Source organism: Dysidea avara, chromosome 7, assembly GCF_963678975.1.
Source record: "Dysidea avara chromosome 7, odDysAvar1.4, whole genome shotgun sequence".
Classification (NCBI taxonomy): domain Eukaryota; kingdom Metazoa; phylum Porifera; class Demospongiae; order Dictyoceratida; family Dysideidae; genus Dysidea; species Dysidea avara.
This window is the reverse complement of record NC_089278.1, coordinates 29,284,776-29,303,257: the sequence shown is the minus strand read 5'-3', so window position 1 is coordinate 29,303,257 and position 18,482 is coordinate 29,284,776. Positions and strand designations below refer to the sequence as shown.

Below are 18,482 nucleotides of genomic sequence, written 5' to 3'. Positions count from 1 at the left end.
AGCAAAATCCATACTCCACCTCTAGCTCCAGTATTGACACTTTAACCATCTGTTGCAATAAAACATGTTTTTTCTTTGCATCTTCTTCCCACCAATACCCTAAATTACTGAATGCATTCTTTACTGCTCCTACAACACTCCTGGCACCTTGTTCTGCAGGTTTTTCGGTTGACACAAATGCTGTGACTAAATCATCTTTAGTAATCTAAATCCACCCCAAAAACACCTTCGCTGTAAAAAATGCGCGCCCAAGAAACTACAAGTACCTGGAACCCAATGTAAAAAAAAACAAAAAGAAAACAGCTCAGCTGAAGTGAAAAGTAACTGGTAACTTAAAGAGCTGATATCTGAAGCGGCCAAGAATACAATTACTAAAGTTTAATCCATGCAAGAACACCTTGGCTATAAAACAGGTGTGTACATGAAAGTAACTGGCAACTGAAATGGCTGATATCTGAAGCGGCCAAGAATGAATGGTCATATACAACTAATTCAAAAATTTAACACTGAACCTTTATAATTCTGCTGTTTTCTATATTCACTCTTGCTGCATCGTAAAGTAATTTCTTTTAACTCTAATTGGCTGGTAATTTGGCCACCTTTTTTAATAGTCAGTATAATAGAGCAAAAAAAGGCGGCCGAATTACCAGCCAATTAGAGTTAAAAGAAATTACTTTACGATGCAGCAAGAGTGAATATAGAACACAGCAGAATTATAAAGGTTCAGTGTTAAATTTTTGAATTAGTTGTATATGACCATTCATTCTTGGCCGCTTCAGATATCAGCCATTTCAGTTGCCAGTTACTTTCATGTACAAACCTGTTTTATAGCCAAGGTGTTCTTGCATGGATTAAACTTTAGTAATTGTATTCTTGGCCGCTTCAGATATCAGCTCTTTAAGTTACCAGTTACTTTTCACTTCAGCTGAGCTGTTTTCTTTTTGTTTTTTTTTACATTGGGTTCCAGGTACTTGTAGTTTCTTGGGCGCGCATTTTTTACAGCGAAGGTGTTTTTGGGGTGGATATCACTCATTTTTGTCAGTGATAGACTCTACATTTGGTTTAAAAGGTAATTTTTTTTGGAAATGAGCAATTAACATTAATGCAGAATATTATCTTGGAGAGTCAGTAAAATCCATACATAATAATGATTGTTTCATAACACCGTAAATTCGGAAGTATGAATTTACGGTGTAGTATGACTGTTCTATTAGAGTAAATCTATCTTTACTGCCTGCATTTGACGAATATATCTCATATCTGTGCATGTTAAATGCTTCAGACACCTAATTAAACTTGCAAGTGACTAATTAGTTTACAGTTGCTACACAACTATAAATACATTTGTAATCGTTATCACCATAACCATTTATCATGTTATAACCATTTTTATTATTTTGGTCACAACTTCAGGATTAGAGCAGCAGAGAAAGGAATAGAGGACTCAACCATCAAGACTTGTATTTGGGAGATGGAACAGTATTGCGATGGACAATGCCGGTACTAACCCCTCAAGGGTGTTGCAGTACAGTATAGATGCAAGACCAGAGCCTCGATAGTCACCTTTTGACTGTGGTCACAACTTCAGGATTGGAGCAGCAGAGAAAGGAATGGAGGACTCAATCATCAAGACTCGGGGAGATGGAATAGTATTGCCAAGGATAATGCCAGCACTAACCCCTCAAGGTTGCCACAATGCAGTATCGATATAACCACTCCAACCAGTGCATAAGACCAGAGCCTCGATCATCACCTTTTGACTGAAATTTTTATACTTGATGAAGCAATTAAAACAAAAAAGTTGCAGTACTTATACTTTCCTGAGGGAGCATGCCCCCAGAGTCCCAGACTCCCTTGCCTGTTCAGCAGAATAATAGGATTGAGCCTTACTACCACTTTCACCTTTATTCTTGGCCCGGATGTACATATCGGCAACATAATACAGTAGCCGTAGATAATGCCCCTAGGCAGAGCTATAGGGGTGGGAATGTTTCCCTACTATCACACTATCACAGTAGTTCTTCTCGCAGTTCTTTGCCTGGCCATCATCAACTACTGTCAAAACATTAGTGTCGTCCCCAAGACCCTTCCTCAAGCATACTTACCACACAAAAATAACTTAGTTTAGCAGTGCACAAACAATTATTGACAGCATATGTACACTTACCGCATTGTTGAACCATGTATACCACCAGAATCCACAGGATTGACAACTAACACATGATCTATTTAGGGGAAATCTCGTGGAAAGTCCCTAATTACCTTAAGCGGACACTCGTGATACGTGGTTTTAAATCAATCTCGTTATGTACAGGCTTGCTCAACCACAAAGTTACGTAATACAGGAAACTGGTTAATCACGTGATCACCGCACATTGCTGTTGTGGTCAACCACGTTTTCAGCGTAACAATGACGAGTGAGTGACTTTATAAAGGAATAAACTTTTTTTTTATTATTATTATTAATGCTTTACAGCACAAGTGCTGAAGGTCTGTAGGACACCTGGTCCTACAGCCTGCTCAAAGACTTTAGCTACTTAAGGTGTGTTTGAAAAGTTCGAGAACTGGTGACTGTTATGCTGTTATGAATATGGAAAGCACCTTGATGGAAGGTACGGTAACTCACAACTAAATTTGCAGTGACTTGTGTATGCACACATTCATAGTGATGAGCGAGTGAATCACTATTAATCTTTGTCTCGAGCTTGTAACTTATACTGAACATAATGCATGGCATTGCTATCAGGTGGTTACCAATGCGCCTGACAATGTCATGCATATTTAAACTGTAAGCTCACTGGTTATGTACACGTGGGGCAAGGTCGAGGACAAGGTTGAGATTTGAACTATGATAAGCACGACTGAATCTCTGCTTTGTGCTGTTGCAGTTTCACCGTAAATTCTTACCGGTGAAACAACATAACCAAATGGTTAGGACAGTGGCTTATATGCCCCATGATGCTGGCCGGTTCATTAGTATTAGTATTAGTATTACAGGTAAAGAAGGCTCAAGGAGCCTGTAAAGCCTGATCTGTACAAAAAGAATTTAACAAATTTGCAACTACATAGCAAAAACTTATATACAGTAATAGTTAACTAATTAATAATCATACATGCTGTTGCAGTTTCTTGCACTACTTACCATGACTATAACTGGTTATTATGGAACTTTGAGACAGTTTCTATCCGTGTTAACCTCCTGCAAGTTACTAGTCTTGTCCAAGGTGGATTTGCCCGTACATACTCAAGTGCTTAGGACACTTTCCTCAGCAGATTCAAGCCTAATAGAGCTCTATATGACATGCTTAATATAATGCTGCAGAAATGTTCATTTGATATTATTTCTCTTGTAATGCTGTGTATATACCCCCGGACACTAAACAAGACTATGGGACCGGCCATAATTGACGCAGTAAGATACATGAATTATAGTTTAGCTTTTTTCATTGTACCAGTGATAGACATGATGTCATGCACTCATCCAGTATTTTCTATAACACAAACTGAGTACGTATGCAACAAAATTTAATATTTTATCTTCAAATGTTTAGTAAAACACTTGTTCGTATTCTTCCTATTGTGTTGTGCGTATTGTCCAATCTTATATCAATTGCTTTATTTTACAGATTATTAAAACAAGATGCCACAGAACTTGCCAGCTTGAGCAATCTTAGTGTAAGTGTATTTTGTTTGTGATCTTACAATAGACCATATGCAATCTTGGGGGCATGGCTTTGTAGTATTGATCGTGTGCAATCTGTAACCAGAATGTCTTGAAAGAATACTATAGTAACTTCTCGGATGTTCCTTTCATCAAGAGTATGAGCATTTAAAATTTTCCAGTATAGAATTTCTTGCTCTCAGGAATATATGAGACTATGCTCTAGATTGCACATAGTCTATAACAACAAATACAGTGTCCTCAGTAAGGAGATTGATTTAAACCCTCTACCCCACCACCAACATACATTCACATTTGTACCACCCTTTAAGCAAGGCCTAAACTGTTGGTCATCACAATCCTAGAGGGGAAGGTCTGAAAGCTACCGTACGGTAGATAACTTAGGCAGTGTAAAACATAGGTGAATTTGGCAAATAGTCCAAGTTTTTTTCCTCGCCTATAGCCATTGTTAGCTATGTCACTGTGTAGAGATATGTTACAAAACACACCGGGGTGTAGCTAGCTTTCTGAATTACCCGGGCACAAGATTTGGCTGTCCCCTTTAACAAGCAATGCGAGCCCATCTCTGAGGACTCTTCATTACAGATTTGCTTTAAAAGAAGTTATGCCTAGCTAGCTACTACACTGCTGTTTGTACAGCTTAACCCTTAAACCCGCATAATCCAGAAAACTGGATTTACACTTAATAAATACACATGCTTTGCACAAAGCGCTGTAACTTTCGAAGCTTTCGTCCCTCCTATGGCTATACAATTTATATCATTCTACTCATGATGTAGCAAGGATCAAAATGATACCTAGGGTTTTACCCTAACACTAAAATTAATGGTGAAGCCAAAACTAGTCGTGAAAATAACTTTTCAGTAAGGAAACACACAAACCCTTTACATACCTTTATAAAATGGTTGATAACTTGATGGTAGTTGATCCTATCGCTTTGCAACAACTTTCATTCCACTCTTCGTGAAATTCACTTTCATAATTTATTGGTGCTAGTGGCACACAAATGTTTATTCATTGGAGTCATGTACATACTGCTGAGGTAAGTCTATTGTCAGCTGTGTATATACTGTACCATATGGATATCAAATCATCAATCGAGCATTGTCATTTGCTTAGTTCATTCAGTGCTATTGTAAGAATGATGTAGATTGTCGCTTTTCTGCCTTACAATGTCACTGGAAAATTAGCGTGGTTCAGAGTGACCTAAAATGCTTCTGGGAAGTTCTGCAATAGTGTTGATTTGGCTAGTGAGATTTTGGCTTCATTTGCTGATTTGATTGTCCAATTTCTGTAATGTGTTTAGTGGTCTTTTATTTGATTATTAGCAATTGTCATCTTGATATATAGGTGTTCTGGAGATTATGGGAAAACACCACACATGATGCAATTGGTTTATAATAGTGTGTATTCTAACTTATTCTGTAACTAAGTTTTGTTTGTCATATCGATTGAGTTGTGTATATTTTTATCTTCAGACCTGTTGCATATTACAAGTTTAATCGAAGGTTAACTTGAAGGTGGCCATAATAACATTAATAGATGGGAACTAGCGTTGTACACTATGCACTATTCAGTAAATATCTAAACGGTTAGCTTGATCACTATGCATTGTGGTATTCATTAGAAGGTATCAACAGGTTTGGGGTAGTACCATATGTAGCAGCCTGCCTGTTCTAGATCATTCTATGCTATAGCAGGGCAGTAAAGGAGCAGCATTATCACTAATTGTTTGCAGTGCTGGAAACTTTTTATCCCACCAAAGGTCCATAGTACCAAACTATGGCTGGTTAGTAGGATATGGGCTGCATTGTAGCATATCAGTTAGGAGGGATCATATAGGGCATCTGGTGTTGGGTAAATTGGCATACCACCAAATGTACCAGCCAGAGCTTTATCATAAATGTTGGGGTACACATTTACCATGACCCAATCTCGGAGGGTCACATGTGATCTCACATGACAGATTAAGGGTCAGGTCACAAGGCTACAGCGCTCCAGCCCATTCTCCCAATCTCGATGTCTTGTTGTATTATGGTCATTGCCACACACTGGTATACAGAATGTTTGTTTCAGCTCTATAGTCAACATCATCTTCATAACACTCACTGCCGTGATGCAATGGTTCTTTCACAATGATGCACTTGCAATAATCAAGGCTTGCAACACAATAAATGAAATAGTGGTGAGACAAGCATATCAAATGTACTATCAGTACATGTACATCAACCAGATGTGTAAGCTTCATACTTGGAGCACAAAACTTCTGACTGTGTAAATATTATTGCAACATTCAAGTGTGTGTTGCAAATGATGATTGCAAGTCCCTAGATGGCTCCACAAACACTTCTGTACAATACAAGTGAAGAATAATACCAACATATACATGGACACTTCATTATGTTTTTTCACTCCTTGCATTGTATCATTACAGTACATTATACATAAACATATTATGTATTACACACTTAGATATGCTACAAAGGAATTGTCAGTTTCATGTCGTAATTGGCTAATTCATAATTAAGTCACCAATTGCTGCAGATTGATTGCCGTCTTAAGCTTCTTGGTATAAGAACATCTACAGATCATCTAAGGCTCTTCATCATAATATAGGCAGGGGGCTTATCAGTGCTGAAGCGAGTGGACTGACTAATAGACCATCATCTATCACACAGACTTCTCACTTCCTGGAATATAAATGCTAACAATAAATTAAACAATAATAATTATTATTGTGATTTGTAATGTGTAAATAATATGAGGTGGTATAAGCAGTGGACCTGGAAATGAAGAACTCAATTGGTACTTCACATTCATGCCTGTTACCTCTACAAGTCACAGCATCCCATCTTGCATGGCCAGATCATTTATTCTATATCATGGTGCCTCACACAATCCCTAGCATTTAATGCCTACACTGAAAGAGGGTTTGGACTGCTTGGCATAGGCCATTCTGATGGGTGCTCATTTTCACACCCCCAGGTACCATACGCACCATTAATATTAATAAATACTAGAAGTTTAACTTCTCATGCACCACATGAAGCACACAAGGCTATTATAATTTTGTCAAACTGCTTATGTAACCAGCAGCTCTTGCCAGCAGTCACCCTTTCACTGAAAATGTTTCCTGGAAAAATTGTTACACAAAATTTCTCCAGTTAAGCAATACTAGTGTACTTGTCATACAGAAAGCCAGCTGTAACCAGTGAGCAGCCAGTCCAGACCTGACGATAGACGTCATGTGATGCATGGTGCAGAAGTGTTATGATTATGTAAGATGAGACACTGTGACTTGCAGAGGCATCTAATACAATAGAATGCATAAACACTAGGAAACATATAAAATTTCTGGATCCCTGCAGGTCTTTGGTCTTGGGTTTATTAATTCCTGGGGTAGGGAATTATATTAGTACTAACTTGTGTACAATAATCTGTATGTGTAGCTATAAAATACCTTAAGGGAACATCTGAGAAGTTTGACTAGTATTCTAGGGATGGGAGGGTATTGACATTTCTGTCGTACGATTATTGTCATGAGCCATTATCACAATTATTGTACATTTAACCACTGTACTGTAATAAAAACCCTAAAATATTCAACTAAACGGCAAAAATATTTAAGATGATCGATTATTATGTGATAATTGCCAATTTTAATTATCACTAGTTAATGAAAATTAGACGATTGCCAACTAAATAATCATGATAATTGGATAATTGCCCATCTCTATAATATTCTTGCATCAATACTACAAAGCCGCCATGCCCCCAAGATTGCATATGGTCTATTGTAAGATCACAAACAAAATACACTTACACTAAGATTGCTCAAGCTGGCAAGTTCTGTGGCATCTTGTTTTAATAATCTGTAAAATAAAGCAATTGATATAAGATTGGACAATACGCACAACACAATAGGAAGAATACGAACAAGTGTTTTACTAAATATTTGAAGATAAAATATTAAATTTTGTTGCATACGTACTCAGTTTGTGTTATAGAAAATACTGGATGAGTGCATGACATCATGTCTATCACTGGTACAATGAAAAAAGCTAAACTATAATTCATGTATCTTACTGCGTCAATTATGGCCGGTCCCATAGTCTTGTTTAGTGTCCGGGGGTATATACACAGCATTACAAGAGAAATGATATCAAATGAACATTTCTGCAGCATTATATTAAGCATGTCATATAGAGCTCTATTAGGCTTGAATCTGCTGGGGAAAGTGTCCTAAGCACTTGAGTATGTGCGGGCAAATCCACCTTGGACAAGACTAGTAACTTGCAGGAGGTTAACACGGACAGAAACTGTCTCAAAGTTCCATAATAACCAGTTATAGTCATGGTAAGTAGTGCAAGAAACTGCAACAGCATGAACCGGCCAGCATCATGGGGCATACAAGCCACTGTCCTAACCATTTGGTTATGTTGTTTCACCAGTAAGAATTTACGGTGAACTGCAACAGCACAAAGCAGAGATTCAGTCGTGCTCATCATAGTTCAAATCTCAACCTTGTCCTTGACCTTGCCCCATGTGTACATAACCAGTGAGCTTACAGTTTAAATATGCATGACATTGTCAGGCGCATTGGTAACCACCTGATAGCAATGCCATACATTATGTTCAGTATAAGTTACAAGCTCGAGGCAAAATAGTGATTCACTTGTGTCGAAGATTGTTGACATTACGCATACACTTAACAATAATACACGTGATATATGATGTAATAGTGTGCTGTAATTGGAAGTTTGACAGGTCATTACTTAGTGTTGAGCTCTTTGAGTTGTATCCGTGTATAACGAGCCGATCGCGTCCTTCCAGTTCACGAATCTGTTGCTATACTATCCTGCCCCCCGTCATTTCTGGTGCTGTGACCAGGATGGATCTCAAGAAGCTGATTTGCTCGCGTCGTGGCCACAAGGGACACATGTCCAAACTCATCACCGGTACAGAAGAGATATTGGCCAGGCTTTCTCAAGCCCAAGAATTAGACACTAACTCAAAGCTCTCTCCTCCCGATGCTGTCCTCCTGGCGGACCTTGTGAAGCAGCTACAACTGAAAGCTCAATTATTTGAAGAACTGGACGCAAAGATAATTGACGCTACCGACGATGAAGAGAAGCTAGAAGAAGCAGTGTTTGAATCGGCTGATCTGCAAGCATCCCTGTCGGCGAAAATCGCACTATTTTCCCACACCTTGGCGACGACTTCGCCTCTACATTCGCCCGCAGTTAACCCGCAGACAGGCGTGGAGACCAATGCTTCGCCCCCTAGCAACTCTTCTACCACTAGTAACAGTTCGGAGAACCCTCAAGCCGAGCAGGACTCTGACACTCAGACCAGTCATGCGGATCACGTGAGTATTACTAGTAATCATAGTGTACATCAGCCGGCGGTTGATTCCAGTAATATTAGCCAGTCTAGCAGTCAAGCACAACCCTCCTCCTTGCCGCATGAATCCACAGAGCCCAACTTTGACCGGCATTTTGCTGTCCGCCTTCCCAAACTAGAAATTCCAGCCTTCAATGGAGAACCACTAGAGTGGCATCCATTCTGGGACAGCTTTGAGGTGGCCATCCATACTAACCCCACCCTTTCTAATGTTCAAAAGCTTAGTTACTTGAGAGCCCAGTTAAAAGGCGAAGCGGCTATGGTTATAGCGGGACTCCCACTGACTAACTTAAACTATAAACATTCTGTTGACCTTTTGAAGGAGAGGTATGGGCAGCCACACAGAATTATTACCAGTCACATACAAACTTTATTAGACCTCCCCAAACCATCCAACAAGTTGACAAGCCTTAGGCTATTCCATGACACTGTAGGGAGCCATATCCGTTGTTTAGAATCACTAGGCAAAACACCAGAGGCACTTGACACCCTCCTAGTACAAACAATGCTGTCAAAGTTACCCGAAGAAACCAAACGAAATATGGCCAGAAACCATACAAACACCGAGTGGACAATAAAAGAGCTCCAGACTGCCATCAGCAATGAAATTAGGATTTTTGAAGCAGGCCAACAAACTTCTCTTCCCAGTCATAATCAGTTTCCCCCTACAGCTTCCTTTTACACTTCGGCTACCGTAAACCACACACTAGAAGAGAGGCTAGCAGCAAACTGAGTTGTGTGTACTGCAAGGGCAACCACACTGCTATGACATGTGAAACGCATAAGGATGTGCCAGCACGTATGGAGATAATAAAACAGCAGCGATTATGCTTCAACTGCCTTGCACACCACCGCGTATCACAATGCAACTCCAAGAATCGTTGCCGAAAATGTGGAAGCAAGCACCACACCAGTATTTGCAGTGATAAGTCCAGCAACTCGGCCAGTAACACAGTTCCTACCACAGAGAACACGGCCCTTCAGCCGGAGTCTCTAGCACAGCCACCAGCAAACACCACTAGCAATGCATCTCTCACCACTCTAGCTCCTGCTAGAAATTCTACCTGCCTACTAAAGACAGCGATTGCCACTGTTGTAGGAGCTGGCTCACAGAGTGAAGCCAATGTGTTGTTTGATGAAGGATCACAACGATCCTTCCTTACAGAGAAGCTGGTGAGTGAGCTTGCATTGACGCCGCACAAGTCTGAGCACATTAGTTTGTCATCGTTTGGAGCTGACAGACCATTATACAAACAGATGGATGCAGTCCTGTTCCAGATTCGAACTACAACTGGAGAATTAGTGCAACTCTCAGCACTTGTGGTACCCACAATCGCTACCCCCATCTCCAACCCCCTTGACACAAACGTCTTGCAGTTACCACACCTACAGGGACTACCACTAGCGCACCCAGTTACAGCAGCAGAAAATTTTGAAATATCACTGCTTATAGGTGCAGATTACTACTGGGAGCTGGTAGGGGACCATATTGTACGAGGAACCGGTCCAACTGCAATGAGTTCAAAACTGGGATATCTGCTATCTGGACCAGCTCTGCTCCCTAGACCACCTAGTGCTAGTATCAGTACCCTACATGTTGCTGCAGGACATGATCAGGAGGACCACAACCTGATGAGATTCTGGCAAGTTGAGGACACTGTAACAACATCTACTGACTCGGGTAAGCAATTTTTGCAATCGTACTGTAACTCTCACATATCCAGACAGAGTGATGGTACATACTGTGCTGGCTTCCCTTGGAAAGCGGAGCACCCCCCTCTGCCAAACAACTTCGAAGTGTGCCAGAAACGTACTCGGTCATTGGCTTATCGACTTGTCAAGTCGCCTGGGCTGCTGCAGTCATACGACAAAATCCTTTCTGAGCAATTGGCCAGAGGCTTTATTGAACCTGTTACTGAGTGTAACAAGGGCAATGCTGCCCATTACATTCCACACCACCCAGTAAAGAATGACTCGGCCACTACTCCGATTAGGATAGTCTATGACTGCAGCTGCCGCCAGTCGAGTGACCACCCAAGTCTCAATGACTGCCTAATGCCTGGCCCTCCATTTCTAGTAGACCTTTGTGCCATTATCCTGCGCTTTAGGACTCATTGTTATGGTTTGTCAACTGACATAGAGAAAGCGTTCTTGCACGTTACACTGAAGGAGGCAGATAGAAACTTTACCCGCTTTCTATGGCTGTCAGAACCCCTTAACCCGAACAGTGAATTTGTGGTATATCGATTTAGACGGGTCCTATTTGGTGCGGTAAGCTCACCCTTTATGTTGTTTGCAACATTACACTATCATCTGCAGCAACACAGTACACCACTATCATGCAACATACAAGCTAATCTGTATGTAGACAACGTTGTTTCAGGTTGTGAGACAGAGCAACAGGCCATACAGTACCTCGAGGAAGCGAGGTCATTGATGTCCAGTGCAGGATTCAACCTCAGGGCATGGACATCCAACTGTGTGTCCCTCAACAAGAAGGCACAGGAAGATGGCGTAGCCAGCAACTCCCATCTAGCAAACATTTTGGGTTTGCAGTGGAACACCAAAACTGACCAACTGTCCCTGATGCCAAGAGTGAATATCACCATAAATCGACAACTAATCACTAAGAGAGAGGTACTGAAAGACACATCTAAGTTGTTTGACCCTCTAGGTATTGCCAGTCCTGTGTCTGTACGAGCCAAACTTTTCATGCAGATGTTGTGGCAGCTTCATGTTGACTGGGACGAACCCTTAGATACTAGCCTCCAAAAAGAGTGGACCACCATAATTAGGGACATTCAACAGTTATCCGGATTAACAATAGCCCGGCGTTACTTTCAGCAGGGCTTCGTCAGAGAAGGCACCCAGCTACACGTGTTTGCAGATGCCAGCACCAAGGCATATGGTGCAGTAGCCTTTCTTACCAGTGGTGACCATGCAACCCTAGTAATGGCCAAGAATCGTGTTGCCCCCTTGAAGAGCCTGACATTGCCCAAGCTGGAACTGATGGCTGCCGTTGTTGCCTCCAGAGTTGCAAGGTTCATCCTTGATGCTCTACAGCAACAGGACACCCCTACCTACTGTTGGGGAGATAGCCAAATTGTCCTATACTGGCTGAAGAGCACCAAGGATCTGCCACTCTTTGTGAGACGCCGAGTCCTGGAGATTAGGGGAGCAGTCCCTGAAGCAACCTGGAACTATTGCCCTACAATAGACAACCCGGCTGACCTGTTGACACGTGGCATCAGCTTCCAGCTCCTCAGCTCACCCAACAACCTGTGGTGGAAAGGCCCATCTTGGTTAACCACATCCACTGCTTGGCCCCAATGGCAGCCAGAGCCTACCATAGAATTACATGCAGCTGCAGCCAAAGCTGAGGAATTTACTCCACAGCCAGCTATCCATGTAGTCAGCGGTCTCCACACAGTCATCAATGTCTCTAACTACAGTACATTGAATAGGCTTCTGGCAGTTACCGCATATACATACAGATACATCAACAATTTGCACAAATCCAGGCCCAAGCTAGGCGGCCCACTAACAGCCGCAGAACTCAGCTCTACTCAAATCAGATGGGTTCAAGCTTGCCAGGAACTTGTGTACCCTAAGGAGATGGCCAGTGCCAGATCCAAGAGTGACCGTCCTGCAGTTAAGAAGCCTCCACTTGTCAGACAACTTCGGTTGTTTGTGGATGACAAGGGCCTCCTGCGGTGTGGGGGACGGATTCACAATGCTCCACTCAGTGAGCTGGCCAGGTTTCCATACCTGCTTCCCTCAAACCATCACCTAACCACACTTATTGTTAACAATATGCATGTTGTTCTTTTCCATGCAGGTGTTGGAGCAACCCTGACAGCACTTCGGCAATCATTTTGGATCCCTTCAGGACGACAATGTGTGAAGAAACTACTCCGTCGTTGCACAGTCTGCAGAAGACATGGTGGCCGACCCTACACTGCTCCAGAGACAGCACCACTCCCAAAGGTCCGAGTACAAGATGTGCCACCTTTTACAATCACCGGCGTGGACTTCACTGGTGCCCTCTATGTCAAACAGGACTGTGGAGAAGAGCAGAAGGTGTATATTTGTTTATTTACTTGTGCCACATCTAGAGCAGTGCACCTTGAGGTGGTAGCAGACCTTTCGACAGCCACATTTCTACTTGCATTTCGACGTTTTGCTGCCAGACGATTGCTACCACAAGTGATGATGTCTGACAATGCCACCACCTACACATCAGCTGCTAAAGAATTAACAGAATTACTCTCCTCAGAGGAGATCAGGACAACTCTTGGCCGGGAAGGCATCACTTGGAAGTTTATCCCAAAGAAGGCACCCTGGTTTGGTGGGTATTGGGAAAGATTGATTGGGCTCACCAAGATGGCTGTGAAGAAGACGCTGGGAAGAGCACGCATCAACCTTGTGACACTGGAAACTATTGTTGTTGAAGTCGAGACAATTTTGAATGACCGCCCATTGACCTACATTTCTGATGATCCAGCTGATCCACAACCGTTGACACCTGCACACCTCTTGTATGGGCGAAGACTCACCAGGCTACCCCATGAGCAAACAACTACTGAAGACTTGCAGGATCCGACCTACCGTGATGCTAGTAAGATCAGGCAGGATGCTAAGGTACAATCCATTTTGCTGCAACACTTTGCCAAAAGATGGCGTCATGAGTACCTGACATCCTTGAGGGAGTTTCATCACCCTTCTAACAGAGGAGGACAGCAAGTCAAGGTTGGCGATGTCGTGCTGGTCCATGATGACTGCCCACGGACAAACTGGAAGATGGCAATAATTGAGAGTTTAAACATGGGCAATGATGGAAGAGTTCGTTCAGCAAACATATGTACAGGAAATGGAACTACAAACAGACCTGTAACAAAATTGTACCCACTTGAAGTGACTGACAAGGGTGATGCTGAAAGCATTCGTGATGAGGTGGTGACTCAAGACTCGTGTGATCAACCTACTAGCAATCGTCCCCAGCGTGCTGCAGCTCAACGAGCCAGAGAACATATAACAGAGTGGGTAGAACGTATCCATGCCCCCCCGGAGGATGTCGAAGATTGTTGACATTACGCATACACTTAACAATAATACACGTGATATATGATGTAATAGTGTGCTGTAATTGGAAGTTTGACAGGTCATTACTTAGTGTTGAGCTCTTTGAGTTGTATCCGTGTATAACGAGCCGATCGCGTCCTTCCAGTTCACGAATCTGTTGCTATACTATCCTGCCCCCCGTCAACTTGCTCATCACTTAGTCTGGCGGCACCCGCCCTTACTCTATGCGATGGGGCGGGTGCCGCCAGACTACTCATCACTATGAATGTGTCCAAGGGCATCGGAACCGGGAGCCAGGGGGGGCCAGGCCCCCACACTATTTTCAAAAGCATGTTTTGGCCCCCCACTTTTTGGGCCAAGTACTAGTAGCCAATCAGCCAAAGTTATATACACACACAGAAATGCATACCTCCATACGAGAAGCCATACAACCATCACGTAAAAGCACTCTGGGGTGTGGCATCACCAGTCCACCGCAGAGGCGAATCCAGACTTATAGAAAGGGGGTCAAAAATGAACTGAGGCACTACATTGTCTCTGGTTTGATAAGGTGAGACCAAAAATAAAAAAAAAGGCTACAGCCAGCTGACAATAGCTGCCCACCTCACCAACCACGCATAAAAATCCTTAAATAGCTCACTACACACTATTCTAATACTGTGACTGCTTTATTAGAGTGACTGCTCTATTAGAGTATCTCAATCTTGGTATACTAAAAATTTTTGGAGGGGGGTCAAGAGGCCCCTTTGACCCCCCCTGTATCCGCCCCTGGTCCACCCCATTCATTGTACTGTACGAGGCACTGTATTAAACACAAAAGCACCTGTAATTTTATTTCTGTTCTGCTTGCACATGATACCTGTTGTTGAAATATTTCCTGGATCCCGTGCAGTGAGAAGTTTGAACAGTAGAAAGAGTGTCATGTCCGTGATGTGGGAAAGATTGAACTCAAATTGAGGGTGGTAACAGATCTAAGTCTAAGAGGGCAGTCACACTGTAGTGCACGAGTGTATGGGAGTTGCTGACTACCAACGATTAAACCAGACATTATTAAGACTTTGTGGTGAAGTTGATTTATGAAGAGAAACAAACAAGGATGTGGAATATCAAAGTGGCCAACGATGAATGCAGTGTAGTATTCACCTGATCTACACTCAGTTTGGGAATACCTGCTAGAACAGACATCCCAGCTTATAGTTCCTTAAAGGTAACGATGTTTCACTTTGCCGATAACAACTATTAATGCTGTAATCCTTGTAGTGTGAAGTACAAAAAGCTCGCATAAAGAAAAGACCTTGATGTGACCATGATTTCTCATGTGATACATACATGCATTAAGCACATGCAGTAGGTGTAGAGGAGCATAGCGGCGGGTGTAGGGAGTGAAGAGATAGCTATGCAGTATAGGTGTAGGGCTGTTAGCTAGTGATAACACACCCCACAACACCTTTATATAAACGTACGTATGAACTGGGTACAGAGGAGCCGTATCAATGGGACCCTGTGTGTCTGAATGGGTTTATGGTTAACTGGTCATGGCTATCTTTGCCCCCCCCCACCCTGAAAATCGTTCCTACGCCTTTGAATGTGTGCATACGCAAGTCTCTGCAAATTTAGTTTACCACAGGGGTGAATTACCGTACCTTCCATCAAGGTGCTTTCCATATTCATAACAGTCACCAGTTTATCTCCTTTATAAAGTCACTCACTCGTCATTGTTACGCAGAAAACGTGTTTGACCACAACAGCAATGTGCGATGATCACGTGATCAACCAGTTTCCTGTATTACGTAACTTTGTGGTTGAGCAAGTCTGTACATAACGAGATTGGTTTTAAATTGAATGGTTTAAGAATGTAACTAGATGGTGAGGCGTACTTTAATCGGCTCGACTTTAATGAGAAACTCGAGCCCCTCGTGAGAAACTACATCGCTTGAGCAACGCTTGAAGAAGTAAGAGTCAAGAATACTGATCGAGGTACTCTATGATATATGCCGGTCTTGAATGCTAACGAAACGAGGAGTGAAGTTTGTGTAACGTGTCACATCGCCACACACTGATTCACCGTGTTTGTGCGATAGGGTTTATGGACCTGTCCACCAGATGCCGATGCTGAAAGGAAATTCATTCCACCACATGTTGAAAGGAAATTCATTCCAACTTGTGAAGTTAGTGATATACTCATTGTTGGGGTCCACGGGGACATCGATGATCATTTACCAGTCAGCTGTAAGTAATGTCACAACAGAAGGAAAGGAGCCATTTCCATACCCCGGCTATGGCATACTGATTTTCCTGGTCAGTTTATATACACTCAACCACAGATCGAAATGTAGAACTTTGGTTTCAGGTGGAAAATAAACACCTTTTTACTCAGTTACAAGAGATTCACCCAGCTGGGATAAAATGTTGAAGTGAATGTCATTAGTACTAACTTGTTCATCAGGTATTGGACAATTCCAAGTGTCCAGATTATGCAGTTATCCTCTTGTTCAAGTTTACACGTTTAGGCAAGTTCCACAACATCCTATAATCTATTACTATATCAGTGTGGAATAATGCTTATATAATATTTTTCATATTCCAGGCTTTAGGTGTATTGTATTTAACACCTGCTTGTTGGTTTTTGCAGGCCATCTGGTCATACTGGTTTATCCACTAGCAGTTAAATGTGATCATGGTACATATGTAAGTTGAGACCATGCAAGAACAAAGATAGAGGTGTCATGAATTTCAGGTCAGTTAACGTTCAGAGGAATTGTATTATTGCAATTGTTCTTTTTGTAGTTATCAATTATCAGTGACCAGTTTGTGATAGCGTACTTTTGTTTGACCAATGACCTAATGTTCTGGTTTACATGCTTACCCAACAGTTATGTTACTCACTTAACCTGCATATGGGATATATATTTTTTAGTTCATTTTGATTATCCATCCTTTATTGGTACAGCCTGGCATATTGATTTTTTGCACATTCTCTTTTTAATTCAGTGCCTGCTGGATTGCTTCGTCAGATATCGAAACAGGTGTCTTTGTTGTTGCGACCAATGTTCCAGGTCAGTTTGCATGTATGTTTAATTTAAGGTTGACTTCAGTACCTGCTTATTCTTTTACAGGTCTCGGTATCGAGTGTCATGAATTTCAGGTCAGTTGACGTACAGAAGAATTGTATTATTGCAATTGTTGTTTTTGTAGTTATCAATTATCACTGTATACTAGTGATGTGAATTTGCAGGTCAGTCTACTCAGATGTATCGGGTATAGTGTTGATGGGTTCAAACAAATATCCAGTGTAGACTGTAGTGGCATCAAGGGTGTTAATTTCTAGGTCAGTTTACATGTTGTGATGTTAGTGATTTTTTCCTAGTACCCAGATGTTAAGTGTATTGTATTTAATGCCTAGCTACCTGTTATGTTTTTAAATTATGGTATATCAGTGTAGACGGTACAACAGTAAGCCTTCTGTGTTGTAGTAACTATTTGTTTCATAATTATGCTGTTGTCCTGGAATGGCACAATTTTTGGGCAACCAGTGTGAAGTCCAGTGGTACAAACATTGTATTATGACCAAATTGTGATAGCGTACTTTTGTTTGACTAATGTCCTAATGTTCAGGTTTGACATGCTTACCCAACAGTTATGTTATTCATTTGCTTAGCCTGGGATATAATTTTTGTTCATTTTGATTATCCATGCTATTATTGATACAGCCCGGCATATTGATTTTTTATACATTCTCTTTTAATTCAGTGCCTGCTGGATTGTGTCATCAGATATCGAAACAAGTGTTTTTGGTGTTGCGACCAATGTTCCAGGTCAGTTGCATGAGTGTTTAATTTAAGGTTAACTTCAGTGCCTGCTTATTCTTTTACAGGTCTCAGTATCGTCATGCTGACATTCAAGAAATCATCATTATTGTTGGAACTATTTTTAGTCAAGTCTTGATGTGATGTTGATTAACGTTGTTACACATTGTTGTATGTTTACCATATGGCAAGAAATTTTCATGGCAAGAAATTTTCATGGCCATCATGAAATTTGAATATTGTGTAAGTTGTGTGGAACAACCCCAACTCATACATGGTCACTGGCAAACCACAAACCACATTCGAGCCACAACACCACCAGCCACATTCGAGCAATCCATTACAAAATTTTGTTGCACCATTTGTGTGTGCATAATACTTAATGAAAGCCACAACACAAGCTACATGGTAAACACTACATAGAGGTGGTAACCCCTAAAGGCTTGTTACCATTTGTATTCACATTATCGGCCTTTGTGGTTAATCTATTAAAAATTTTATGTAAAATA

The 18,482-nt window shown here is 41.6% G+C and overlaps 1 protein-coding gene and 3 long non-coding RNA genes across 8 annotated transcripts in view; 2 read left to right on the top strand and 2 right to left on the bottom strand.

Moving 5' to 3' along the window:
- Positions 1-2,233, bottom strand: part of LOC136259654 (uncharacterized) — a 73,399-nt gene extending 71,166 nt beyond the window's left edge. The window contains exon 1 of the mRNA XM_066053148.1: positions 2,168-2,233. Coding sequence (XP_065909220.1) covers positions 2,168-2,183 — 16 coding nt within the window. The 5' untranslated portion in view covers positions 2,184-2,233. The remainder of the gene's footprint in view (positions 1-2,167) is intronic.
- Positions 2,234-2,452: 219 nt separating this feature from the next.
- Positions 2,453-6,464, top strand: LOC136259708 (uncharacterized). Its single transcript, XR_010703341.1, has 3 exons — positions 2,453-2,612; positions 3,627-3,675; positions 5,033-6,464. It is a non-coding gene; the product is annotated as an uncharacterized lncRNA (long non-coding RNA).
- LOC136259709 (uncharacterized) lies at positions 6,066-16,289 on the bottom strand. Its single transcript, XR_010703342.1, has 3 exons — positions 15,811-16,289; positions 7,506-7,554; positions 6,066-6,372 (listed from the first exon to the last, which is right to left on the bottom strand). It is a non-coding gene; the product is annotated as an uncharacterized lncRNA (long non-coding RNA).
- On the top strand, positions 15,941-18,210 carry LOC136259707 (uncharacterized). Of its 5 annotated transcripts, none has more exons than XR_010703338.1 (8): positions 15,942-16,194; positions 16,249-16,465; positions 16,518-16,677; positions 16,800-16,904; positions 17,159-17,223; positions 17,284-17,495; positions 17,918-17,982; positions 18,042-18,210. It is a non-coding gene; the product is annotated as an uncharacterized lncRNA (long non-coding RNA). The 5 variants fall into 5 exon arrangements; XR_010703340.1 differs by having other exon boundaries at positions 15,943-16,465; positions 17,284-17,312; positions 17,403-17,495; XR_010703339.1 differs by having other exon boundaries at positions 15,943-16,465; positions 17,284-17,312; positions 17,363-17,495.
- The last annotated feature ends 272 nt before the right edge of the window (positions 18,211-18,482 follow it).